Raw genomic sequence first — 27969 nt, 5'->3', positions numbered from 1 at the left:
GATTGCAACACAAAGATGTAACCAATTACACTAATACTAATTAAATACAAACAGGAGAAAGTGCAACACACTAAAGCTTGCACACACACACACACACACGCACGCACGCACGCACGCACACACACGCGCACACACTACACTACGCACACACACACACACACACACACACACACACACACACACACACACATATACTAAAATTACTGATCTACAATTTCAGTAAAAGTACTTAAAAGTAAATCAATTGAGTAAAAGTACTTGAAATGAGTATAAATACTTAAAAGTACTTAAAATTAGTAAAAAAATACTTAATGTAAATAAATTGAGTAAAATACTTAAGTAATTATAATGAGTAAAAATACTTAAAAGTAATTAAAATGAATAAAAAGTACCTAAAAGACAGACACATTTTCTTTTAAGAAAAAGTCCTTAAAAATCACTAAACTGAGTACAAATACTTAAAAGTAACAAGCTTAAGTAAAAATGCTTAAAATTAACTATTTGGAGTAAAATGACTTTTAAGTAGTTTTTGGTTAAAAAGGTTAAAGTACTATATTTTGATAGTAATCATTGCTACAGAGCGTTCAGGGGTCTCTCCAGCTCTTTAGTAAACAGAATATAGTACATTTTCAGGTAGGTGACAACATTTAGGCCAATCAGGAGAGAGCACTGAAAATACATTTTCTGTTTAATAAAGAGCTGGAGAGACATGGGAGACTCACTGAACTTACTTACTGAAAAAACATCCTATAGCAATGAGTACATTCAGAATATAGAGCTAGTTAACACTCATTTTAACCAAATAAATCCCTTACCCTACCTTTAAGTATAACTATTTAAAAGTTCATAAAATCCCGAAAAACACTAAATAAACCTAAATTGCACACATACTGTTTGGGGCACTACAGCAGTGTTACAGCAGTTTCTAACATTTCAAATGGCCATAACTCTGACCATTGCTCTAATCACTGAAAAAAAGAGTTGTACTGCCTGAATACCAGCACCCACATATCAAATAGAGTAGTACTGCCTGAATACCAGCACACACACACACACACACACACACACACACACACACATCAAACAGAGTAGTACCGCCTGAATGCCAGCACTCATCAAACAGAGTATAGGCACAGCTTACTCACACTGAGTGTGTAATATTGGCAGTACCAAAAGTAAAAAATACTCATTTTCCAAATTTGACAAATTCTTTCCAAAAAAATTGCAGATGTACAAGCTCACAAAGTGTACACACAGTGAGCTTGTAGACCGGCTGTTTATGAATAGCTGAAGTATAACATAGAGCTTAATTGGTTATAATAGGTAATATGTTTTGTAATAATCAGGAATTTCGAAATCTACAAATCTAACTAAGTAATGAGTAAAAAAGTAACATTATTTGCCTCTGAGATGTAGTGGAGTAGAAGTATAAAGTATTGAAAAATGGACATACTGGTAGGCTACTCAAGGAAAGTAGAAGTATACAAATTACACAAGAGACCCATGTTTTGGTCTTTTAAAAACCCATTTAATTAGACGGACTCTGAAAAGTCGACTTGCAATAGAAAAAATAAAATAAAATAAAATGCTGATTCATTATTTTGATGACAAGCCCATTGATTGGTTATTATTTGCCTCTAAAACAGCATAACTGCAGATTATTGGCATAGGACACCCCCCCCCCCTCTGTACCAGACTGCAACAGAGCTTCTGTTTTCTTTAATTCACAGTTTATATCAACAGTGCATTCATTCATTGGCTGCTATTTATACCCCCAGTCTCACTCACACTGGTAAAGAAGGGCTACATTCAACACAAAGACATAATCTTCTTTTTGACACAAATTCGATGATAGGCTGCAATAAGGTAGGCACTTCCGTAAAAACAAAACAAAATGAATTACATCCACTACAAATCAAATAATGACAGATGATGAGCATATGGGCCCGTTTGGCTCAAGTGATGAAGCATGGCAAGGATTATAACGCTTTTACAGCAACTGGTGTGGTTAATTAAGTACTCGGTTGTTTAATTTAACAACGTACATGTTGTTGCCGTCGGGCAGAAACCTTTCAATCTGCATATTTTATCTTTTTTTATGTGTTTTTTATTCTATATAAATTAATGCCCTATTTTATACTTACACCTGCTGTTTAGTGTCTTGCTCGAGGACACTTGGACAATAAGCCAGGAGAAGCCGGGGATCAAACCGGGGCCACTGCCTCTTTGAGTAATGTCTCCTGTGCGATGTGTTCGTCTTAACGACTCGTTGCACGATGTACAGCATGTAGGTAGGTGGATCCCGTAAGTCCATTTACAATGTCAGCAGTCCCGTGGTCAGTTGTACATTCTGCATATCGTTGCTGTCGGGCAGAAACCTCTTATCTCCATATTTTAACGTTATTTTTGTAAATTAACACCCTACTTGATCATACTACAGCGCCACACAAAAGCATCAAAAGTAGCAGATCTACAAGCTCGAAATCCTCAAATGTCCAAAACTGTTACTTTTCAGGTTTCAAATTCTAAAATAGCAAAAGTAGTAGATCTACGAGCGTTTTTGTGTGCCGTTGCAGTATGATGAAGTAGGGCATTCATTTACAAAAAAAAACACAAAAAGTTAAAATATGGAGATAAGAGGTTTCTAACCGACATCTGCCGATATTCCAAATGGCTACTGAAACAGAAATTAAGCCCGATTCATACTACGAAAATAGACGATCTAGAACAGATCAATGATAGGTAGGCTATTTTCGGTGAGCAACAAACAGAGCTGCAGCAAACCGGGTAAGACGCAGTATATCCGAGCGATAGCATTATGGTTTCCAGTACTGGGGTTACGTGTTTATCCAACCTATTGGGAATGGAATGCGGTGTTTCGGCATGAGAACTCTTAAAGAGAGTAAGAATTATGCAAGGGATAATTGACGGGTAACCGGTCAATGTTGATAAATAAATCCCGACAGGGTGATTCGGCACCGACACGTAGCAGAGGTGCCTAATGACACTGAAGGGATTTATTTATCAATAATGACCGGCTACCCGTCAATTATCCCGCTTATTACACGGCTACTTAATAAATAAATTAATAAATTGACCCAAAAGTAACAACAAAACGAAGTATTTCCTTGCTCCCGGTAATGAAAGAATTCCATAAGTGTTGCGCAACACGGTCGCCTCGGAAAACAAGGAGGTGTTGATCAAATAGAATCAATATTTGGTTAATGCATTGTCTATTTCTCGCTTCAAATGTTTTCAAAAACATTCTTGAGAGCAACATTTAGTTGTAAATGACATGGTGTGTTTGTTTACATGGCTGTCATGTTGGATACGGCACAAAATCAAGCAGCGCAGGTTGATATGAGCAGGTGCTCTGAGCCTTTGATTAGACAGTGGTCTGTTATTGAGCTCATCGGTCATAATTCAGAAATAACACACAGCTGAATTCAGCGACTGACCAATCAGAATCAAGCATTCAACCAAGCCGTAGTAATAAATCAGAATAACAATGTGCATGTAAACACACACAGCTTTTGGTTATTGGGCTGCAGAAAACACCGCGAGAGAACTAGACAGGAAAAAACCCTTCACATTTGTCAGTGTAGAAGCCCGCAATGCATAGAGCCTAAGTAAAGCCTGGTTTGGAATTAGTTGTGTGGCAGTGTTGTGCACCGAAAATAGCAGATCGACAAGCTCAAACAGATCTACAAGCAGATCTACAAGCTCACAACACGTTCGCTTTGTGAGCTCGTAGATCATTTCAGTGCACGACACCAGTTGCACAATGAAGTACAGTAGAAGGACAAAGTTGCAGTCGGGCAGAAACCTTATATCTCCATGTTTCAAATGTGTATGTTTTTTTTGTATAACCTACTTCGTCATACAAGAGTGTCACACAAAAGTAGTTAAAATATTATTATGTATTTACTATTTTCACTATTTTAAAATGTTTTTAAAATAACAATAAAAAAGGAACCTTTTTGGACATCGTCTCTGTTGGGTGGAAATCTCATAATTATGTCCAAAACTGTTACTTTTCAGGATTCAAATTCAGAAGTGGCAGATCTACAAGCTAAAAAATGCATCGCTTCGCAACGCAATTCGAGCTTGGGGATCTGCTACTTTTGTGCGTAGTATGATCAAGTAGGGCATTCATTTATAAAAAAAACCAAAAAGGTAGAATATGGAGATAAAGAGGTTTCTGCCAGACAGCAACGACATACAAGTTTTCCACCCGACAGCAAAGACATGGTCACACGTGCGTGACTGAAGCAGCAAGGTGTCCCATTCTATTCCATTGTACGCTTGGGGAGGGGTGCAGCTCCCGGGTTGCAGCGCAGCACATGCTATCGCATGGAGTTCAACTTTGTTGAACTGAGATGCATTTGACGCCTCGGCATGCGTTGGTCCAGTCCCCTGCCATCGTGCATGTGTGACCGTACCCTAAATTAAAGCCTAAGAAGTCACACACACACACGCACGCGTGCACTCATGTCCAGAGTCCTTTAGAAGAGTGGCATTTCTCTGGCCCTTAAAGGTCGTGAAGGTGACACAATGATGTCATCAGAATCATCAGAGTCCATTGCATTTGCAGCTCCGGGTTCCAGCGGGTCTGGGCGGTGTGTTTGGCCTGTGGGCAACACACCACAGTTATCATAGTTTTGTTTCTGTCAAACATTTTCAAAAATAGCAAATCGACAAGCAGTGTGACGCGTTGTGAGCTTGTTGATCTGCTATTTTTTGCAATTTCTTTAATCTCCCAAGACTAATCCATATTACAATTAAAAAAAAACAAGAAACTAATACAAATTAAACTAAAACTGAGTAATTTAAAAAAAATACGTATCAAAAACTAAATACAAATGAAAACTAATGAAAAAACTTATAACAGTTACTAGTTATTATGCAAAATTCTCAGAATCAGTACAAAACATCCTCACAACGAGCCAGACTGACCACCAAGTGCAATCACAAGCATTTGGCAGTTTTGCCAGATATTTCATATTTTAAATATTTGCTGTGTTGTATCTCACTGTAGTTCAGTCCACGGAGGTTGGAACATTGTGCAACTGTGAAGTACCCTGGTTTCAGACAGATGAGAAACATACATAGATGCCAAAATGGAAAGTCCCCAGGACTTTTTTGTGTTGTCCTTTTAGCCTTGATATCTGACTGTACCACATGCTGTTCTACATTTCATTTTCATTTAATTGAGTATTCAATCAATCAGAAGACAGGTTCTACTGTAAATACAGTACGGACACACAAATACATCAAGCCTAAACTCTAATGTGTAAGGATGTACTGTAAACATTACTGTATGTAGATTACCACACCAGTGGTGGAAGACATACTCAGATTCTTGAGTAAATTTAGCAATACCACAATGTAGAAATACTTATACTTATCAAAGTATAAGTACTAAAAATGTTAAAATGTGGGTGCGCCTGTGTTGCTATAGAGGTGCAAGCATGTAGTGTGTGTGACGTGTGTGTGTGTGTGTGTGTGTGTGTGTGTGTGTGTGTGTGTGTGTGTGTGTGTGTGTGTGTGTGTGTGTGTGAGTGAGTGAGCGTGTGAGCGTGTGTGCGCATGGCCGCGTGCACATGCATACATGTCTCACCTGTGCTGGCTTTTGTGCACGTTGAGTGGGCTCGTCTTGGTGCTGGAGTTGGCACGAGGTTTCCCAGTGAAGAAGGCATAGATGACTTGGAGCTAACACACACACACACACACACACACACACACACACACACACACACACATTTCACTCTGTGTAAACGGCTGCAGTAGGCAGTCAGTGTGCGTTTGCTGTGTTTTTTATACATGATCATTAATGTCACCTCTCTGTTGTGACACTGCAGCGAGCCAGATGTCCCCTGAATACAGACTGTATCATCGTCAAGGCAACCGCATCCAGCTCACCCTCCGCAGGGGAAGTGACCTCACTGCTGCTCTGTGACAAGCTGGCCTGAAAAAGGGACACATGAGTGTTAAGGGCAGTGATTCTCAGACCTTATAATTTCAAGGACCCCCAGTTTGATATGTATTATTAGGCCACAGACCCCCACAACTCTGAGCGAGTACAAATGGAACCAAATGATCCATTTGGTTCCATCTGTGCACTCTCTAAGTTACATGGGTCCACTTGGTTCCTAACTAGGGATGTTCCCAGCGATTAATTTCACTGACGTGTACACAGCATTTCTGAAAACTATGTGATTTCTCCATCGCAACGCTTTCCCATCGAACAAAGTAATCCAAACTATTTTTTTCAAACCGACAGTGTCTGTCTGTACTGTAGCTATCGGCTAGATTCACTCACTGCAGTCTGCAGGTGACCAGCACTGTGCAGATCAGAGTGACAGGCCCTGCAAATCACCCTTGCCTTGGTGATACTTAATTGGCATTTGGGCGCCAATTTATTAACCAAGATGTTCACATATTAGTGCACCCAGCACCACAAACAGCTGCGCGACCAAGTTTAACCCCTTAATGAAGAGGCTAGAGTGTTTACTGTGAGATGAGACCTTTTTGGACGGGAGCTAACCTCTCTCTCTCTCCCTCTCTCAAGTGACAATGAGAAACAGAGTGAATGTAGGGCCAGGCTACATTTCAAGTTCTACAATTGCATTTTCACCGTCCGACCGGCACATTCCCAGTGGGCGCTCGCTGTTTGTTTCCCGTGGGTGCCAGAGTCCTGGGTGATCGGTGCCTGCTTATATTGCTTGTTAAAAGCATCATTTTATTAAGACATGACAGCAATATGAAAAAGAAACCCGTAAATATCTCAATAAAAATATATTTAATATAATAACCGAATATTATTTGAAAATGATTAGTAGGGGCAGCCCCGTTTAGTAGGTTAACCGAATATCCGCGCACAGCCCTATTCCTAACTATATTAGCTGGGGACCCACTGGAACCCACACAAGAACCGCTGGGGGTTTTTGGACCCAACTTTGAGATCCACTGGTTTAGATAATGAAATGTCAGAGACGGTGAGACAGAGACAGAGACTTGTGAGTCAAGGACACGATAAAGATAAAGGAGCCGCACATTATGTGCTGGTGAAGGGTGTGTTCAGCTAAAATATATATATATATATTGTAGCAGGGGTACACTATTAAAAAAGGTTGGGAACCATTATGGCAGGTCATCGAATCAAAGGACTAATCTATGCTCTGCCACAGAATCTTTCTTCTTTATTCAGCTGAACGAACCCATAAAAAAAGATGCAAACCACACTCAGATTCAATCAAATAAAGGAAGGTTGAGCACTCCTCGCCATACAAATATGTTATGAATTAAATCACTGACATGTTTGGGCAACATGCCATGTTCAGGGTGTCATGACATTCTGAACGAGGCATGTTGTCACATCATGTCTAATATACATGATTACTGCATTTAACTCACGTCAGTCTGACAACACGATGTTCACCAGATGTGTGTTGTGTGTGTGCGTGCGCGTGTACTTCTATTACTATACTTGTGAGGGCCATATGTTCACACAAGTATAGTATAATTTGAGAAATTGACATTGTGAGGACCATTTTCGATGTGTTCCTCACAAGAGAGGTAGTAGTTTAGTAGTAGTTTATTTTGGTCATAAAAATACTTTTCTATATATTCATATATAGCTTCATTTGATTGGCTCAGCAGCAGATTTGAACCGGAAACACTTAACATGAAGGTGTCATGTGTTTGCGGTTCAAATCTGCTGCTGAGTCAATCAATCATCAGAAGCTATGGGAAACGGAACAGGACATGTTTATGTCGCCTTCTGGAAAAGGGAACTAGAATTTAGAATTTCTGCATTTAGCGACTTACAGTGAGCAAGGTAAACACAAGGTACTGTACATCAAAAGGCATAGAAAACGACAGTGATGCACAGAGCCTATAAGGAAATGATTCAGGTTGGGGTTAGAATTAGGATTAGACATTTGAGGTTAGGGTTAAGAGTTTTCCCTATTTTATACACCGAAAAATAGCCGATCTACAAGCTCACAACGACATGTTGTGAGCTTGTATTTTCCATGCTGTCCTAAAATTGTTATGTCCTCACAAGTATAGTAATACAAACGTGTGTGTGTGTGTGTGTGCGTGTGTGTGCAACCTTGGTGTGTGTGTCTTTCTGCAGGTCCCTGAGTAGTGTGTGTCTGTGGAGGTGGCCTCTTATTGCTGACTGCATCTTCACAATGTCCTGATGAGACACAAAAACAAAAACATCACACATTTTATCATATTTCTCTCACAGATCAACATCTGTTTTTTCCAATCCAATCCAATCCACTTTATTTATAGAGCACATTTAAAAACAACAGTGTTGAACCAAAGTGCTGTACACTCAGTAAAATACTAAAATAAACAAGAGAAACACACACAATGAACAAGACAACGATTGACACAATGCCTGGGGAAGCAGCAGCTTCTCAATCTGAATTTTCAAACGCCAAGGAGAACAAGTGAGTTTTCAAACGTGATTTAAACACAGGCAGGGTTTGAGACACTCTAACATGGGGTGGCAGCTTGTTCCACAATGTGGGCGCTATGGAGGAAAATGATCTATCTCCCCGTGTTTTCAACTTAGTTGCTGGGACCTTAAAGTAATACTAGGTAACTTTTTCAACAAAACTAAAGTTAAATTGTATATCTTTTGTGAGTGGCAAAAGTTTCACAACACCCACTCCATGAATTTCACCCCCGAAAGCCTTTTATACATATATTTTCTATTGAACGGTGATAGGGGTGTCTTTCCCGCGAAAATGACGTCATGTAGCCAGAAAACGGAAGCGGAAATGCACCGGTTTCCTGTTTGGCCAGGAACTACTGCACCGGTTTCCTGTTTGGCCAGGAACTACCGCGCTAATAACAAAAAGGAAACTCACGCTGATTTTAAGAGATTGTATGATTTGAAGATCGAAAAAAAACTGAAAAATAAAACACAGCTCACGGTAACTAAAGCTCCACTGGCTAAGAGAAACGATCCACAGATCGTATAAAACAATTAAAAGAACGCTTTTTGAAACGCTTCCGTCTTCCGGTGAAAACGAATGGAATTCTGGGTAACAGAGGAATAAATGAACGGCCTGCAGTGACGGTAATGACCAGCAGAGGCTGCTAAAAATCGTTTTTTTGAAACCTGCACTGTACAACTTTAAGGAGTGACTGGTCAGTAGACCTCAGGACCCTTGTACCATTATTGGGAGGTAGAAGTTCTGATATGTATAATGGTGCCAGCCCATTTAAAGACTTAAAGACAAACATTAAAGTCTTAAACTGAATCCTGTAACGAACAGGGAGCCAGTGTAGGGAGGCAAGAATAGGGGAGATGTGATCATATTTCCGTGCCCCTGTTAAGGGGCGAGCGGCCGCGTTTTGGACTAACTGTAGTCGTGACAAGCAGGCTTGGCTAATGCCAACATAAAGTGCGTTACAGTAGTCGAGTCGGGTTGAGATAAAAGCATGGATAAGACGTTCAAAATCAGAGAGGGTTACAGCAGACTTGACTTTGGCTAAGAGCCTCAGCTGATAAAAGCTGGATTTAACAACAGAGTTTATCTGTTTGTCAAACTTAAAATCACCAATTCTTCATGCTGTTCAGTGCTGTGCTGTTTTGTGTTGTTTCGTGTTACATCGTGTCACATCACGTCGTCTTTAAAGGTATCACCAAAATCTTAAACAACAGGTTAGACAGAGTTTCACTGTATTATCTTCTCATGCGTTTTTATGTGGTGTGCAATGTGTCCTGTCGCAGTCATGGCAATCGGTGTCTTGTCACGTGTTCTTCTGCTCCGCACTGCATTGCATTGTGGGCACAGTAAAATCCTCAGCGTTAATTTAACTCAAGAGATTACACAAATTATTATGATTATCCAAATGGACCTGGTTCCATTTGTACACAATCAGAGTTCCGAATGGATGAATTAACATTGAGGATTTTACTGTGTGATGCTATATTTGGGGGTTTATTGTCATTTTGAGGTTAGGTGACCGGATAGAGCATCCACCAACTTATGGCAAAGACTCCAGCAATGCAAAGAAATAAAGTCAAAAAATTAATTAAAAAAATAAACTTGTATTGTGCATCCTGTTGTTGCGTCATTCGACCTGCCCTGGAGACTGGACCGCCGGTGGAAATGAGCTAGTGGCTAAATGTGGTGCAAAGCATCTCTTCTCCTTCAGTGTAATGTGTTTAGTATTAAATCAAACATGATACCCTATCTCTGTGCTCCCTCCAGCCTGTCTGGATGCTCCTAGCCGCTCTCTCTCTCAGCTCTTCATCCCCACACTCCTCCTCCTCCTCCTCCTTCGACTCCTCGTCTTTCCGCTCTGCGTCCGTCTGTCCTTCTCCTCCTCCGTCCGTCTGTCCTCCTGTGGTCTGGCCGGCGGTCTGCTGCTCTGCTGTTGTGGGAGAGGAGGAGGAGGAGGAGGAGGAGGAGGCTAGTGCCGCAGCTTGGCGCCTCTCTTCCTCCAACGCCTGGATCCTCAGCCTCAACTCCTCCAGCTCCTGTCTGGGAAATACACACACGTCACACGTTCAGTACACACGCACACGCACGCATGCACACAAGCGTGTGCGCACACACACACACACACACACACACACACACACACACACACACACAGTCTACAACTGTCCACACAGCTCCACCAGTTGTAAATCTATGGATCCAAGTGGGAGACATTACCACAGAAATATTATTTGTGGTTACCCTTGGTGTCAATAGAGTTAGTAGTAGTGACAAAACAGTAGTAGACACCAATAAATATATGCATAATTTAATATGTAACGCTTGTGCACATGTAGATCAGCTATTTTGGCTAGTTATGTATGTCATGTCATATGACTATACCATAATATTGGCACTGGTGTGGTGATGTATAACCACAGCACACACCAGTGCCAATATGACAGTATAGCATGACCTAGAATGTATTATTGCTGTTACCTGTAAACCACAGTGTTATTACGGTATTAACATTTATCATTAGAAAGCAATGAAAACAAAAAACAATAAGGTAAGGTTACAGGTGAGGTAAATGAGGTTTGCTTGTTCAGAGTGCACTTATTGGGAGATATTGGCACACATTAGAACATTGGTTCTCAAAGTGGGGTCAGGGGACCCCCAGGGGTCCTTTTGCTGGGTCCCCAGCAAAAGTAGTTAATGAGGCATCACAATCATTTTACCACTTTATCCATTTATACGTTGGCTATTCAAAAATAGCAGATGTACAAGCTCACAGCGCGGCCACGCTGCAAGCGTGTACCTCTGCTATTTTACATCTGCTATTATAGATATCATAGATATTTTGGAACATTTAGAATTAGTTTAAAGAAACACAAATCTTCTCTTCTGGGGATCCCTGGCACAAAACCTTTTCAGATGGGGGTCGGCGGCCAAATATATATCAATTTGGGGGTCCTTTGAACACCTCACAGCCAATCACAACGCAAGGTCGGAACCAGCTGTGGTATAATTGCACATACTGTATACAATATATAGATTCCATCCAACATTTTAATCAGAAACATCTTGAAGGCATCAAGACTCCCAGAGTGAGAAGAAGTGAGACGTACTTGTGACTCTGCCTCTCTTTGTCGCATTCGTCTGCTTGTTCAGCCTTCCATCGCTCCGCCTCTCTCTCCGATTCCTCTTTTTCTGTTCGGAGACGATTCAGTTCCTCGCTAGAAAGAAAGCACAAGGACAGACTGCTGCTTTCACCCAAGTCTCAAGAGCCAGACCGAGTTCAGTTAACCCATTAAGACCGGGAAAGCAACCCACTTTAACCATTTTTTAATACTTTGGCTATTCAAAAACAGCAGATATACAAGCTCATAACGCGGCACCGAGTGCCGCGCTATGAGCTTGTAGATCTGCTATTTTTGAAAAATCATGAACATTTGGGCACATCTTTGAATATATATATTTTTTTAAAGCGAACATTTGTAACTCAAATCTTTGCTTCTGGGGGTCCCTGGATTATTATTTTTTTAGATGGGGATCCGCGGCCACATACATATAATTTTGGGTGTCCTTGACATGAACATTTTTTAAAACCACTGATATATATATTTTGTTTCAGGGACCCCACAGAAGAAAAGATTTGAGTTAAAAATGTTTGCTTTTAAAAATAAATATTGAAAGATTTGCATACATTTTCACGATAAAATAAATAAATAGCGTGCGATGAGCTATGAGCTTGTAGATCTGATATTTTTCAATAGCCAAATAAATCTAAAATGACACAGATGCGTTCCCGGTCTTAAAGGGTTAAGCTAATGGATCAAAGCAAAATAAATTCTCACGGCTGAAAGAATGTTGTTAGGCCAAGTCCTAATATGCGATTTGTGAAACAGTGTGAAAATAGCACCGTGTTTCATAAACAAGAAGCACAATATGTAGAATGATGGTGTTTTGGTAGCCATACAGCCAACAAGTTGAAGAAATTGCAGATTGATGCTAAGTAGGCCAGACCAGCACTGACAAAAAAGGATGGCCATAATTATATTTGAAAACAAATGGCAGACGCCAGAGGGTTAACCTTTGCTTTTATTAAAAAGGATCCCTGGCTAATAAGCCAAATATGCCTTAATACATTATAATTAAAATTAAATAAAAATGTAATTACACATTAAATATTTTATTCATTTTAGAAACAGTTCATCCTTTTACTCAAGAGGAGCAATGCCTGTCGCAAGTTGATGATGTCATTTGTCCATGTGTGGTCTAGCCCTATGGAATGTATGGAATGCAAAATGCAAAAAAAAACATTTAAAATATTGATTTGATGCTCATATTAACCTTAGGAAGTATTAAGTTGTTTTTATTCTCATATGGAAGATTGAACATATACATATATTGCTAGTTTGACCACTTCAAACACTCTTTAATCTTAAATTAACAAATAACCAAAAATAGCTTACTGTAGATAGCCTATTTGCGGCGCATGGCATGCTTTCATAGAAGACATGCTCACTTCTATGGAATCCAAATGACAGAAATCAGTCGTGGTGACTGAGAACTTTAATCCATGTAAGCATCACACTGATAAACCCTACCAATGTTGGGTTGAAAAAAGAGTAACACAAACAAAATCAGTCAAATGAGTAAAATCAGTAAGACCCACTGACCTCATCATGTTTCGTTATTTGTGCAAGGGGAAATGTCATAGACCACATGGGGAGGTTTCAACCTAGCATCACAGTTTTTAGCATGTCATATTCTCAAAAATAGTCAAAATTATTCAACAGTGGGGTGCCTATGGCCTAGTGGTTAAGGCGCATATCACATATAGGCTCTAATGTAGCCTGACAGCGAGTCGCGGGTTCGATACCCGAGCCTGATGGCCTTTGCTGCGTGTCTCTCCCCGTTTCCTGTCACTCTTCACTGTACAATCCAATAAAAGGCAGAAAAGCGCTAAAAGTATATATATACCTGTAAAAATATATTTTATAATTATAATTATAACTAAATAGTGAAAATAGCTGATCTACAAGCTCACAATGCATCAGATCAGTATATGGCATGGGTGAGTGTGTAACGACCAGGACTCACTAGCGGAAAGTGGACGTTAGAAGTTTAGCTTTGTGGTTAAATCCCTGCCCACCACCACGGAGGTTATGGATTCGAAATCCACCGTGTTGCATCCGGCTTTGTCGGGCGTCTATGCGAACGTAATTGGGCCGTGTTCGGAAGGGGGGCTCCAAGGAAAAAAGGTTGGAAACCACCGTCTTAGTTTCTTTCTTTCTTTCTTTCTTTCTTAAATCATTGATTCTCAAAGTGGGGTCCGGGGACCCCCAGGGGTCCTTGGGGGGGGTTCCAGGGTGTCACAATAATTTTAACCACTTTAACCTTTTATACTTTGGCTATTCAAAAATAGCAGATCTACAAGCTCATAGCACGGCACCGAGTGCCGCGCTTTGAGCTTGTAGATCTGAAAATGTGTGCAAATCTTTGAATACAATATTTTTTTAAGCGAACATTTATAACTCAAATCTTTGCTTCTGGGGGTCCCTGGAACGAAATATTTTTGAGATGGGGGTCCGCGGCCAAATGCATATCATGTTGGGGGTCCTTGATATGAAAAAGTTTGAGAACCAGTGACCACTGTTCTAAATAACACTCACTCACTCTTTATTGGTCAGTGTGTGTTGAAGCTCCTCCCTGTGTCTCTCCAGTTGGCTGACACTCTCTCTCAGAGTGCACGCCTCCTCCTCCTCCGCCTGTGCAGACGATGGAGCCGTTACCCCGGAGACCGCTGGCTCTGTTGCCACGGAAACTCCCCGCGCATCGCCAACAAGGATCTCGCTCTCCGGTGTAGTCTGGACGCCCTGGTCTAATCGGCTGCCGCTCTTGGCCGAGTGGGCGTGTCTTCTGCTGTCTTCCAGCCTCTTGAGAGGAGGAGAGAGGTGTCAGTCCTAGGACAGAGCTGCATTTACACGTGTGTGTGTGTGTGTGTGTGTGTGTGTGTGTGTGTGTGTGTGTGTGTGTGTGTGTGTGTGTGTGTGTGTGTGTGTGTGTCAAAGACAATCTCAGAACAAAACTCACAACTGAAAAGTTTTGACACATTCGTGTTCCTAAACATATCGTTGCTGTCGGGCAGAAACCTCTTATCTCCATATTTTAACTTTTTGTGCTCTCTCCGTAAATTGATGATTTTTCATTTGAATTCTGAAAAGTAACAGTTTAGTTTTTTTGAACATATGAGGTTTCCAGCCGACAGAGACGATATGTAGGATTATGATGTCCTGCAGGTATCATCATCATTCTAAACCTATGTTCTTGCTGTTCTACATAAAGTCAACCAGTTTAAGAAATCACAGATTAAGGCTTTTTATAACCTTTGCTTTTATGTAATATCCGAGACTTTTTTGTTTTTATGGAAGATGCTTCTGAACATCAATAGAACATGTATTCTGTTGATAATTTTGACACAATTCTAATAACACTTTAATCTTATTAAAATGACTGAAACCGACTGAGAACTTTAATCCATGCAATCAGATCACCTTCTCTACTTCCAGCAGTCTCCTCAATAGTCTCTGCTTACTCCACTCTCTGTAGCCTGGAGAGCAAAACACACACACGCACACCGTTGTTGTCAGGCAAAAACCTTGTATCTCCATATTTCAACGTACAGTATGTTTTGTTCATAAATGAATACCCTGCTTTGTCGTAGAAGAGTGTCGCATAAAAGTAGCAAGAATAACTGAACTACAAGCTCAATTTTCACTCTTTTGGAATGATTCTTCAAAAAGTGAAAGTGGTTCATTCTCTCTGTGGGTTTTATAAATATTTAGCCAATGAAAAGTAGTAACAAGAGCTTGTAACTAAATACTAACTACATTGTATCCATTGGAACACAGGTTATGTTTTCCATTTCTGGAAAAGTACGTTTTGGACATCCAATTTTGAGTGTGTGTGTGTGTGTGTGTGTGTGTGTGTGTGTGTGTGTGTGTGTGTGTGTGTGTGTGTGTGTGTGTGTGTGTGTGTGTGTGTGTGTTACTATACTTGTGAGGACAAGAATATGAGAGAAATTGTTGTTTTATATATATGTTAACCATGCAATAAAAATATATATATTCTTAAGAGATACATGTACAATCAGAAACAAATATTCAGGTTGGGGTTATGGTTAGGATTAGACATTTAGAGGTTAGGTTTAGGAGTTAGGGTCAGAGTTAAGCCTCATTTATGCCAGTTGCGTTGCAGTGTGTGTGTGTGTGTGTGTGTGTGTGTGTGTGTGTGTGTGTGTGTGTGTGTGTGTGTGTGTGTGTGTGTGTGTGTGTGTGTGTGTGTGTGTGTGTGTGTGTGTGTGTGACCTTTGGCTCCCCCTACAGGACTGCTGGTGTTGAGCTCCTCTCTCAGGGTGCCGTTCTCCTGCTGCAGCTGTTTGAGCTCCTCAGACAGACGCTGCACCATGGAGCCCAGGGCCTTCTGCTGCCTCTGGGAGCCCTTGCTCTCCGCTCGACCGCTACGCATGGAGGAAGGGAGAGCAAGGGTTGTTATGGTCATTGGGAATTGGTGTTTAACCCATTAAGACCGGGGTTAAATACCCCTACCAGAAGCATCTATGTCATTTCTATATTTCTTTGTATATTCAAAAATAGCTGATGTACAAGCTCATAGCGCGTAGATCTATTTTTTTTTTTGAAAAATCATGATTTTCTTTTAAATCTTTGCATATCGTCAGTGTCCAGCCGGGACCAGCTAACTCCATTTTCATTTTTTTTTTTTTCATAAATCAACGCTATTGAACCCCCTCTACATCTGTGTGATTTTTTTTTTAATAATAACATATGAAAAGTATTAAAAAGCGCCTCTGACGAAAACTCCTAACTCCATTGGACCCTCAAACTGTCCGTCAAAAACAAACAACTCCCCCCTCCTCTCAGGCTCTCAGAGAAGCTCTGCTCTGTATGAGGCAGACAGGGAGAATATTTTCAATGCTTTTGGGAGAAAATAAACTGGGAAGAGAAGAGAATGTATGTGCAAGGTTTGATAGATGTCACCCCAGTAAAGAGGAGAAGGGTGTCTTCACAAAGGTCATCTGCTCGTGTTTTCTTTTTAAATGTTAATGGACAGAGAATGAGTGTGTGCAGGAGTTTGTTTCAAACATCTCCAAGAGCTCAAGGAGATCATGCCAAAAGACTTTCACAGCTTTTATGACAATCTAAAGCACTAAGAAACACCCACCACACACACGCAACACACAACACACAACAGTGTGATAATAAAATGTTGATAGGTATATGATAGGTAAATTCAACTGTGGTTGTTATTGTTAGTGCAGTAGGCTACAGATTTGATAGGCTATAGATTCTATTTTTCATGAATGTATTTTGTATTTATATGCCATTTATTTATTGTTGTTGGTGTGCCATGATTGCTTTTGTTAAATACATGATTGAGTATTGAGGCAGAATTGTTTGTTGCACTCAACTGTAGAAGAACAACAGTGGTAACAGTTAGATCCATGGTTGTTTACAATGCATGTTAAAATAAAAGTTGTTTAAGTACAGAATTCAGCTTGATCTATAGTATATGAGGATGGCGCTCACCATAAATAGCTGATCTCCAAGCTCACAATGCGTTGTGATGTGTTGTGAGCTTTGAGATCCATTGCCAGCTGTTCTTATCAATGATGGACAAAACCTCCTAACTCCACTTGCGCTGGATTTGTGTTTGGACAAAACTCCTAACTCCACTTGAGCTGGATTTGGGTAAAGTGGTGACTGATAATATAATGACACATGCAAGTATCTGATAATATATAAAGTCACAATACCAAGTTTGATGAGGCAGTATTGCTTTGTTTAAAAATATAAGGTTTTCTTCATTTTCAGAAAAATTGATATTTTGTTTTTCATTTCCTGAACAATTACCATTTTGGATTTAGCTGGTTCCGGCCGGACAGCAGAGATATATATCTTTTTAAAGCGAACATTTGTAACTCAAATCTTTGCTTCTGGGGGGTCCCTGGAATTTTAGGGGTCCTGGACTGACATGAAAAAGTTTGAACACCACTAGATATAGCAACACAGGTTTTTCAGAAAGGATTTCAAAGACATTTGTAGATGCGTTCCCGGATTGAAAGGGTTAAAGAAATAGCAACTCAATTGGAAACATGAAGTCAAAATGAAAGAATATAAGAAGAGAGGAGAATGTGTCAAGAAACCGGCTGTGCAGGGATCAGTCAGTGATCAATAAGTCTGTGTACCTTTTCTCTGCTGCTTCTACAAGCATCCTCAACCTCCGGATCTGAAAGGTACAAGAGACACACACACACACGCCAAGTCTTTCTCTTTTGTATAAGAAAACATTTTCTATGCAAGATTTCCTCCTCCTGATTTCCTCCTCCTTCTAGAAAATAATACAGCAGCCCCTGGAAAGTAAATTCAGGAGTGAACGCGTCACCTCTTCAAAGTACGTTTCCACCATGATCTTCATCTCCTCCAGGTTGGTGGTCCTCAGCTCACTCTGCAGCTTACTGGACAACAAGGAAGGCCAGCACATGGGTTAAATCTCACGACTGAAAACATTTTGTTAGGCCAAGTCCTAATATAGGATTTGTGAAACGGCGTGAAAGGAGCCCCACACGTTAGCACTGTGTTTCATAAACAATTAGCACAATATGTAGGATTATGGTGTTTTGGTAGCCATACAGCCGACAAGTTGAAGAAATTGCAGATGGCAGATCATTAGGATTTCCTGGAAGATTGAACATCGCTAGTTTGACCACTTCAAATACTCTTTAATCTTAAAATAACGGATAACCAAAAATAGGCTACCTATTGTAGATTATGATTGGTTAGATCAGTTTATATCAATCACAGTTGTGTGATTTGTTTCTACAGTGATCCAGCGTATCTGTAGCTGAATGAGGGAAGGGGAGCGCTTGTTTTACTTACAAGCGGCCCTGGCTGTGCGGGGCTAATAAGCACCGCCCGTGTGTGTAGGACTGCGAGTGACTGACGGGCTTCGGTTGTGGTGACTGAGAACTTTAATCCATACAAAGACGCACGGATCAATAACGTGCATGAAGACATTTCAGAGGGAACAGGATAGATGTTTTACCTAAGAGCGTTTTCCTTCTCTCGACACTGCTGTTCCAGCTTCAGTATTCTCTGTTTGAGTCCATTTAGAACCTTGGGGACAGAAGATATTTCACTGTAATGTGCATTTTAGTCAATTGAATGATCACTGAAGCTTAAATATCGTTGCTGTCGAGTTCAAAACGCATGGCGATGCAACACGTTTTGAGCTAGTAAATCTGCTATATTTTTTAATTTGAATCCTGAAGAGTAACAGTTTTGGACATATGAGGTTTCCACCCGACAGCAACGATATACTGTGGCAATAATATTTTCCTTTCTCTTATCTTTTATGTAAAGCGACTTTGGGTACTTAGGCCCGGACCGCTACCTAGAGGTCCGGGCACCTAGGCTATACAATGCAGCCTGAAAGCCGCGTGTCACTCCCCATCTCTCTCTCCCTGTTTCCCGTCTACCTACTGTACTATCAATAAAAGGCATAAAAAGCCAATCAATAAATCCCTTCCTAGATAACAGAAAAATGTAGGTCTCGAGTCTACACTGCTTATCCACTTAAACCCCAGCATCCGTAACCCCACAATAATAGAAAACAGAAAATACACTAGTATGACGGACTCCGGTCAACCATAATAGGGTTTAAGTGGTTAAAACATCAACCAATGAACAGCCTGCAGATCCATGGGGATCCATCCCTAAACCACAGTGTGACGTGTCGTGCACAGTGAACACAGCAGATGGCAGTCTACTCACCACACTGGCCTCATTCTTCTTGTCCACCAAACTGCGTGTGTACTCAGATCCCTGCCATGGAGAACAAAACCAAAAGCACACACACACACACAGCTTGAGAATTTCACCTATTGGTGCTTTTCATGGGGGGCCGTGCGGGGGGGGGGGGGGGGGGGGGGTCTCAGATAACATTGTTTAAACCAGTGGTTCTCAAACTTGGTTGGCCGCACACCCCCAAATATTTTGTGTCAGGGACCGCCATACAAGAGTTGTTTTGTTAAAATGTTTTAAAAATATTTCAAATTTTTCCCTTTTTTTCAAGATTCTTTTGAAAATGGCAGATCTACAAGCTCACAACGCGTTGCATTGCGACACGTTGTGAGCTTGTAGATCTATTATTTTCAATTAGCCGATGTAAATAGGGTTAAAGTGGTTAAACTGTTTTCGCTGGGGACCCCCTGTAACCCCCTCAATGACCCCTGGGGGTCCCCGGACCCCACTTTGAGAACCACTGGTGTAGCCTAGTGGTTATGAACATTTTTGGCTTTCCCTGATTTGTGAATCCACTTTACCCGGCTACAACAATTTGCATTTAAACATAACAGTAAAATAAATGATTACATTGCCCCCTTTCTCTCACGTACCCCCCTGTAGCACCTCTGCATACCCCTAGGGGTCTTCAACGTTTTTCTGGCCAAGACCCCTTAGCTAAAATTGTGTTGCAGATTAAAAATGTTCATGAATTTCATAGATAGCTTCATTGACTATCAGTGTTGAGTAAATTCATGTTTTTTGTTTCTTTCAGACATTTAACCTCTTTAACCCTCAATACCTAGTAAACTTGACCTTTGGCTCTGTACTTGGTTTCTCTGTTACTTTTTTCCTCTACACGAAACCTCTTTGGTATTTTCGGTTGAAGTGGTTAATATAATAATTATAAAAAGAAAGAAAAAAGTTCCTATCACACAAAGATATGGCAGCCCCCCTGTAGTAATTCTGGGGACCCCCTCTGGGTCACAGACCCCCTGTTGAAGACATGTGCCGCCCAGTTGAGAAACACTGGTGCAGCCATCCACCCGCACCGTACATACTTTAGTGGGATCCAGCAGTTCCTCGATCTGTTTCTCTCTCTTGTTTTTGTCCTCTTCCAGGCGTCGTAGTTTGGCTTTCATCTGCTGGTTGTCGGCCTTCTGGGCCTGGAGGCTCTATGGAGGACAACACCGTCAGCACACACCGGCAGAAGAGGACAGCGTATTTCAACAGCCCCACTATAGGCAAGGCAGGGCAATTTTATTTTTATAGCACTTTTCAATCATTTCAATTTGCTTTACACAGAACATCAAGAAAAGGAAACACAATTATAAAATTGTAAAATGACATTAGGATGCATAAAACAAAAAGAAGTAAAAATGCATAGATACAGTTACAGTGGAGAGGAGAAAAGAGAAAAAAAGGATAATGACTCAATCAAAGGCAGCGGCAAACAAACGGAGCTAGTCTTACAAACTGCTGGACCGATCAGTGCTGCGAGTTTTCTTCACTCATATTTTATACTTTTCTGACATATTTGACTTTAATGCTATAATGGAAATCAACAGGCTCAGATCAGGTTGAAGTCTTGCCCAAATTTGGAATCTTACATCATAGATCTGTCATAGATGACGTCATCGGGCTTCTAACTTTTTGTGATTTTTCGTAAATTAACGCTCTACTTGATCATACTACAGTGTCACACAAAAGCATCAAAAGTAGCAGATCAGCAAGCTTGCGGTGCGAAGGGAAGCATCTTGAGTTTGTAGATCTGCTACTTTAGTTATTTTTGAATTTGAATCCTGAAAAGTAATATTTTTGGACATAATGAGGTTTCCATCCGACAGAGACGAAGTAAGTAAATCTTACTGAACTACAGAAATATACTGTTTGCATTATTGTTTCGGCTTTCTATCACAATAAAAAAATCACCTGATTTGCTTTGATATTCAAAAGGGAGTGAATATCATTACGCTTGTACCTTTTTCAAGTGAATGATCTCATCGTACATGTCTTCCTTCTCTCTGTGGTCCAGGCTGTAACCTGGGAGACGGGAGGACAGGCTTATAGGCTCTGTTCAGACTGCAGAGGCCAATCTGATTTTGATTTGTTTGTTTGTGAAATCTGATCTTTAGGACTGACATGTCCTCTCTAGGGCTATTTTCTAGCAATTACACACCCCATGAAAGCCTTGAATTCATGGATTCTTTTTAGTTTTTGTCTCATTCCTAAGCCAATAATTTGATGACCGTGTGTATTTCCGGTAGGAGACACTAAGAGTCTCCTTTTTGTCTCCTACCAGATACATTAGCCGGTAGGAGACGGTAATCAAAGTATTGGCTTAGGAATGCGACAAAAACTAAAAGAAATCCATGAATTCAAGGCTTCATGGGGTGTGTAATTGATAGAAACTAAGTAATTTTTTGGGGTGAACTACTCCTTTAAGTCGGTTATTGGTTCTAAATATGGGGTTTCCATATATTTTTGGTTAATTGCCCAGCCCAAGTCCAGTAAGTCCACACTGTTATATGCAAGTGATCAGATCAGCATACTGTACATACTGACATGACATCGTAGCCTTATCTGCATTGGTTGCTGTGGTAACAACGTAACAGACATGAGTGATTAGGCTAGCAATGCTTAACTTATACTCTGCCGTACGACCACCGCTTGACGAAAATAGCTGATCTACAAGTGGGGCGTTGTGACTTGTTGTGAGCTTCTAGATCGGCAGTTTTCGGCGAGCGACACGGTCGTATGAAGTATAAATCAGGCTTCAGTGTGTGAGTGTCCATACTGACTCTCTTTATGCACATTCTTTATCTCTTTCTGGGTTTTTTTGCCTCTCTCTCTTCACACACCATTGGATGCAGAGTGGTACAGTGTGGTTTTCTTTGTAGCCTGTTTGAGGAACTCTGGAGTGACATCACACTCTGACCTCACTGTCTGCAACAAACCTGAGGGAAGAAAGAAAAGAAAGAAAGAAAGAAAGAGAGAGAGATCTCAGTCTGTATGCGATGAAAGTAACTCAGTCTACAACACAATTCCTACCTACTCACTACATACTGAACATGAATTACATTATTATTAGATACAGTACAATATCAAATCTGTAAAATGCCCCAGATATTCATTGGTCATGAAACTGAGCGGTGACAAGGGTTGTCACGATTATGAAATTTTACTTTACGATTAATTGTCACACAAACAATTGTGATTTAATTGTGTTTTCTTTTTTTTTGTTGCATTGCAAAATAGGCCATATATTGGACCATTATACTTTCAAAAGGTATGAAAAATTGCAGAATTGCTATTTCTACTTTTGGGGGAAATGTGTGAAAATCATGGAAACAATTTTGACCATGATTATGGAAAGAATAATAATAATTATTATTATTATTAATAATAATAATAAGAATAATTGCAATTATCTCAAATAATTTAATAATTGTGACAGGCCTAGTGGCGACAAAACATAGCAAACATAGGTTTTATTGTTGTTGCTGTGTTGCTGTGTGCTTGTGTAGTTGTGGCTGTGTTTTTGCAGGTTCCCACCGTGACCGTTGCTGAGGGAGGTGAAGCGCGCTGTGGCCGCCTCCCCCAAGGAGTCCACTCTCTCCCCTCTGCTGCTGATCACCAGAGGCTTCCAAGCTGGCACTGCCGGCCTCCTGGGGTTCACATTCAGACTGGAGAGGTAGGGGGACCCTGGATGTGCACACACACATGAACACGGAGCACACACAAAAATGAGTTTCCAGACTCTGTAGAGCATTTCGGAGATTGTGGAATAGTTGTCTGGCTACACAAGACTATTGTGATGGTGACGTGAAAGTCTGACACACAATCTAACACTTCCTTGGAAAATATCCGCCAGTCTAAAGGTCCTTACACACCGGGGCGATTTTTTTCATGCGAATAATACGTTTTTTTTTAAAACCTCATAAAGTCAATGCAAGCTTCCACACCAGTTTCGCGGAGCGAAAAAAGCGTCTTTTAATTATTCGGAACGAGTCCGAATTTTGCGTATATTCGCATATTCGCCGGTGTGTAACCGCCTTAACTCTTGTGGAGTTTTGTGTCCGATTTTTCTCACGATAAAATGATAGGATTCAGGTTAAAAATCAGAGAAGCAGCCCTTTCACTTAACCCATTAAGACCTGCAGTGATTCTTAAAAATGTTTTCTAAATCCTAACAGTTTTTTGAAAAAACTCCAAAAAATATTTTTTCAATAATTTTCAAAAATAGCAGATCTACAAGCTCATGGCGCGGCACTCGGTGCCGCGCCATGAGCTTGTATATCTGCTATTTTTGAATAGCCAAAGAAATCTTAAGTGACACATATGCGTTCCAGGTCTTAATGGGTTAAGCCCCTATATACATCATTGTACATCATATACATACAATATACATTATACACATACTATATACATTATTGCATGATGTACATAGCATGAGTATGTAAGGTATATGCATGTATATGAGCGAAAACATGATCTACAAGCTCACAACGTGTTGTCTTGTGATGTGAGCTTGTAGATCTGCAATTTTTGAAAAAGATATTGGAATATTTTGAATTTATTTTAATAAATATTTGGGACTATTTTTTGTGTGACTGCCACGGTAAAAGAAGAATATATATATTTGGATGGTAATTAACCCATTTAGACCTGAGGCAGATTCTAAAAACGCCTTCTAAATCCTGACCTACTGTAAGTTTACTGGGGGAAAAAAATATTTCTAGATACTGCATACAACAACTACACACAGAGGTGTTCCCGGCTTTAAAGGTATAATAACGTGTAGGTGTTCCAGGTCGAAATGGGATAAGGAAAAGATGAGATGAAAAGATGATCAGTTGAGCTCCTGCCTGCCCACTGACTCTCTGTGTTGAGCTGGTCTTACTTGGGGAAGGAGGAGGCTTCCGCAAGCATCTCTTCATCCTTGTTCTCTGTTGAAAAAAAAACAGACAAAACGTTTGAAATGAGCAAATTTCACAGCACTGCAATTCCCCAATTCAGCATTCAGTGTGATCATTTCACTGCAGTGTGATGCCATCATGACATCTGCCCACGCTGACTTTAACTACATCCGGTTATAAACACATGAACACAAACAGCTGTGGTCCATTAACAGTTGTTTACCTTCTCATGTTCAGACATGTCAGCAGAGAGTGAGAAGCCATCCTCTACCTATGGAACAAGAGAGAGGGAAAGTAGGAGAGGAGAGGAGAGGAGAGGAGAGGAGAGGAGAGGAGAGGAGAGGAGAGGGGCATAGGCATAGTAAACATTCTGTACTAATAAAGAAAGATACTAATGTATTTTTAAAACAACACAGTCATAGCCATCCTCTACCTATGGAACAAGAGAGAGGGAAAGTAGGAGAGGAGAGGAGAGGAGAGGGGCATAGTAAACATTATGTACTAATAAAGAAAGATACTAATGTATTTCTAAAACAACACAGTCGTATCTAATATTGAGGTAGCCTTGGATCAAGACTATCATAGATGTATTTGATCCATTTTTACATTTTTACATCTACGAAAGTCTTGGCTAGCACCTCCCAGTGCGTCCTGCACTTTCATCAGTAAAGCCCGTACTTCTCCGTACGTGTAAAAAAACTATATATAAAAGGTGCTTACCCGGTTCCCCCAAATGTTAACTTACGCTTCGGAGTCTTTGTGCAATGTATTAGTCCATAGTTTTCAATAAATAAGTGTTTTAATCCCGTCTGTGTCGGATTCTGTCGGAAGTTCCCTAGGCGGTAGTGACGGGGCGCATCCGGTGAAAGCCGGCATTACACGCAATGTAAACAGGAAGTAAACAAGGGGGGAAATGGCGTTCGGCCACAAACGGGATTAAAACACTTCTTTATTGCAAATCCCGGACTAATACATTGTACAAAAACTTCGAAGGGCGAGTTAACATTTGGGGCAACCGGGTAAGCACTTTATATTTTGTTTGTGTACATGTACGGAGAAGTACAGGCTTTACTGGTGAAAATGCAGGACGCACTGGGGGGTGCTAGCCAAGACTATCGTAGATACAGTAAAAGACTCGATAAAATACATCTATGATAGTCTTGATCCAATGATTGATTGCTTGCTTGATTGATTGAATACTTAATTAACAGTTTGCAAAGACAAGCACAGGGAAGTACAGTTCAATACAAGGTCTGTTAAGAGGATTTTAAACCCAAGAAAGCACTATGGCTAATATTGAGATAAATGTGATGTTGACCCTATGCTGGTTTTAAATTCCAATCTGTTTTTTTCTAGGGTTTTCCCCCAATGACTGAGGGACTCACATTCTTAAAGTTTGATCTCTAGATGGAAAATAAAATGTTGCAATTAACCTTTGTAAATGTGAATATAGGTCTGTTTTACTTCAGTGTTTTACAAACATGAGTAATTTAAAAGGACAAAATGCACATTTAATTGCTGTTTTACAAGCCGTTACAGAGTATGAAAACAAACATGTCACTCCATTTTTGTTGGTGGTGGGGGGCTACACATTTTTGGAGCACTGATTGTGTTGTGACTTAATGCACAAAAATGACATTGATCCTAGAACTATCATTCACATGTGATCTATCTATCTCTACTACTGTACGCGAGCAAGCTGAAGAAGAAGATCCAAACGATCACACATATCAGCTGAAAGAAGTGTTTCGTTCAGCTCATGTGTGTGATCGTTGATCGTGATCGGACCAAGGAACCACAAGAAGACTCACCAGATCTTCACAGTCCTCGTCGGTCTGAAGATCACTTGCTTCCAGTGACATCTTGATAACAGTTGAGCTAAACATGAAGAATCACTGTGCTGAGAATCCCGTCTGGCTGTGATCCTCCTCTCATCTTTCCCCCAGCAATCTGACTTCAGTTTTGGCCAAAGATCTTGCCATCAAAACCTGGGACTAAAAAAAAAAACACACATTTCTCCAACGTTCCGCCATCATGATGCCCGAGAGCTCTTTTACAGGATTATATCCATTTTATATCTTTGTTTTTTTTTAATCGATAAGATGTAGGAGTATAGGAAAATGCTGTGTTAACCGTTTGCAGAGGTTTTGTTTTGACATCAAACGTTGCAGGGTTGAGTCGTCTATAGCAACCAGGCTGATACAATGTAGCGAAGCCCCACACAGGGCTCAGTCAGTGTTGCCAGGTCGTGTGAGAGAAACAACCGAACCAGGTGTAGGAAAACAAGCCCAAAAGAAGCGACTATATAAGCAATATATAAGCAACTACACTTCAGAAACAACAAGCCCAAATAAGCAATTACACTTTAGAAACAAGACCAAATAAGCAACTACACTTAGAAACAAGCCCAAAAAAACGCAACCAGCAACTACCAATATTTTCAAGCAACTTTACAGGGAAAAAAAGCCCAAAGTCTCTTATAATAAGCAGACATGGCAACACTGGGCTCAGTGTCAATAGGTTCCTTGTTGTTTTCTTCGACTCTGACTCATTTTGCTCTCACGTCGCTCATTGGCAGAGTCGTCCTGCGGGGGCGGAACCTGTGCTTTTCTCCACCAATACCTTGACAGAAGGAAACCAGGAAAGGAAGAGTCTAGAGACTTTTGAGATGGAGCCATGCGTGCAGCGGTGGAAACTCACATTTTTACTTAAGTAAAAGTATCAATATGGCAATGTAGAAATACTCTGTATTTCTAGTAAATTAAAAATGTACTTGAGTAAAATTACAAAAGTATTGGTATCAAAATGTACTTAAGTCTTAAAGTACCAAAAGTAGAAAGTACTCATTGCAGAAGGTCCCAGTTTTCAAATGTATAAAATGTATTAAAACATCTTTTGAAAATAGCAGATCTACAAGCTCACAATGCCTCGTATAGCGACCATTGTGAGCTTGTAGATCTGCTATTTTCAAATGGCTGAAATGTAGTTGGTTAATGGGCTGAAGTGGTTAATGTGTGTTTTGTAATAATAATACAAATCTACAAAGTAACTATAGTAACTAAAGTTTTCAAATTATTATAGTGGAGTAAAAGTACAATATTTGACTCTGAGGTGTAGTGGAGAAGTAAAAGTACTGAAATTGGAAATATTTAGTTACTTTACACCACTGCCTGAATGTTTCACTGAATGCTGTTCAAGGGAGTTTGACTGCGCACAGGTCAGGATCAGTTGGGACTGTAAAGTTTTGGAAAGAAACTATTAAAGTAGCCTTTACATTTACTCAAGCACTAGTCGGTACCTAACTACAGTTTTGAGGTACTTTTACTTGACTTGATTGTTACAATTTCTTTGATTCTTTGAACTTCTTATTGAATTTGGGAAAGTCCAAATACTGTGTAGAGCCAGGTTACAGCTCTGGTGTGCAGATGGGTCCAAACTGGCTTAGGTTTCACTATCACCATACAGTGTTATTTATTCTTGTAAATGTTTTACTATGACCAGGACAGCTTATAGTTTCCATGGATGCACACAACAGCAAAAATAAATAACCCTTTGGTATTAAAGTCTCATAATTGTTTGTGCTTTAACTAACTCCCCCTGCTCCTCACAGTTGGTCTCCTCCTGTCTGATTGACACTGCCACTGATTGGCTACTTGGTTGATTGGCCTGGCCTTATAAACACAGCTGCTCCACCTATCAGTGGACCTTGATTAGGTTCTTGGGAAGAGGAAC

The 27969-nt window shown here is 40.4% G+C and overlaps 1 protein-coding gene across 3 annotated transcripts; it reads right to left on the bottom strand.

Moving 5' to 3' along the window:
- Positions 1-1550: 1550 nt before the first annotated feature.
- On the bottom strand, positions 1551-26473 carry iqce (IQ motif containing E). 3 transcript variants are annotated; one of them, XM_080447038.1, is made up of 21 exons: positions 26371-26473; positions 26049-26231; positions 24461-24508; positions 24222-24267; positions 22874-23023; positions 22180-22275; positions 21300-21361; positions 20380-20493; positions 19310-19360; positions 18582-18652; positions 17922-17994; positions 17725-17765; positions 15827-15978; positions 15014-15069; positions 14136-14395; positions 11582-11689; positions 10220-10514; positions 8117-8203; positions 5841-5968; positions 5621-5712; positions 1551-4630 (listed from the first exon to the last, which is right to left on the bottom strand). In XM_080447038.1, the coding sequence occupies exons 2-21, from the start codon at positions 26121-26123 to the stop codon at positions 4506-4508; spliced, it is 2130 nt and encodes a 709-aa protein (XP_080303164.1). In that variant the 5' UTR covers positions 26124-26231; positions 26371-26473; the 3' UTR covers positions 1551-4505. The 3 variants fall into 3 exon arrangements, with proteins under 3 accessions (XP_080303164.1, XP_080303163.1, XP_080303165.1); XM_080447037.1 differs by having other exon boundaries at positions 26049-26450; XM_080447039.1 differs by lacking the exon at positions 22180-22275 and having other exon boundaries at positions 26049-26450.
- Between the last annotated feature and the right edge of the window lie 1496 nt (positions 26474-27969).

The sequence above is a fragment of the Gymnoscopelus braueri genome (assembly GCF_963280865.1).
Source record: "Gymnoscopelus braueri genome assembly, chromosome: 2".
In the NCBI taxonomy this organism is placed as follows: Eukaryota; Metazoa; Chordata; class Actinopteri; order Myctophiformes; family Myctophidae; genus Gymnoscopelus; species Gymnoscopelus braueri.
This window is presented reverse-complemented; position numbering and strand designations above follow the sequence as displayed.

Coding starts and splice junctions, on each gene's coding strand:
- iqce (XM_080447038.1), bottom strand. CDS start 26,123: ATGTTTAGCTCAACTGTTATCAAGATGTCACTGGAAGCAAGTGATCTT. Junction 19,361..20,379: donor AACTGCTGGATCCCACTAAA/GTATGTACGGTG, acceptor TCTCCATGGCAG/GGATCTGAGTACACACGCAG. Junction 11,690..14,135: donor CACACACTGACCAATAAAGA/GTGAGTGAGTGT, acceptor CTTTCTTTCTAG/CGAGGAACTGAATCGTCTCC.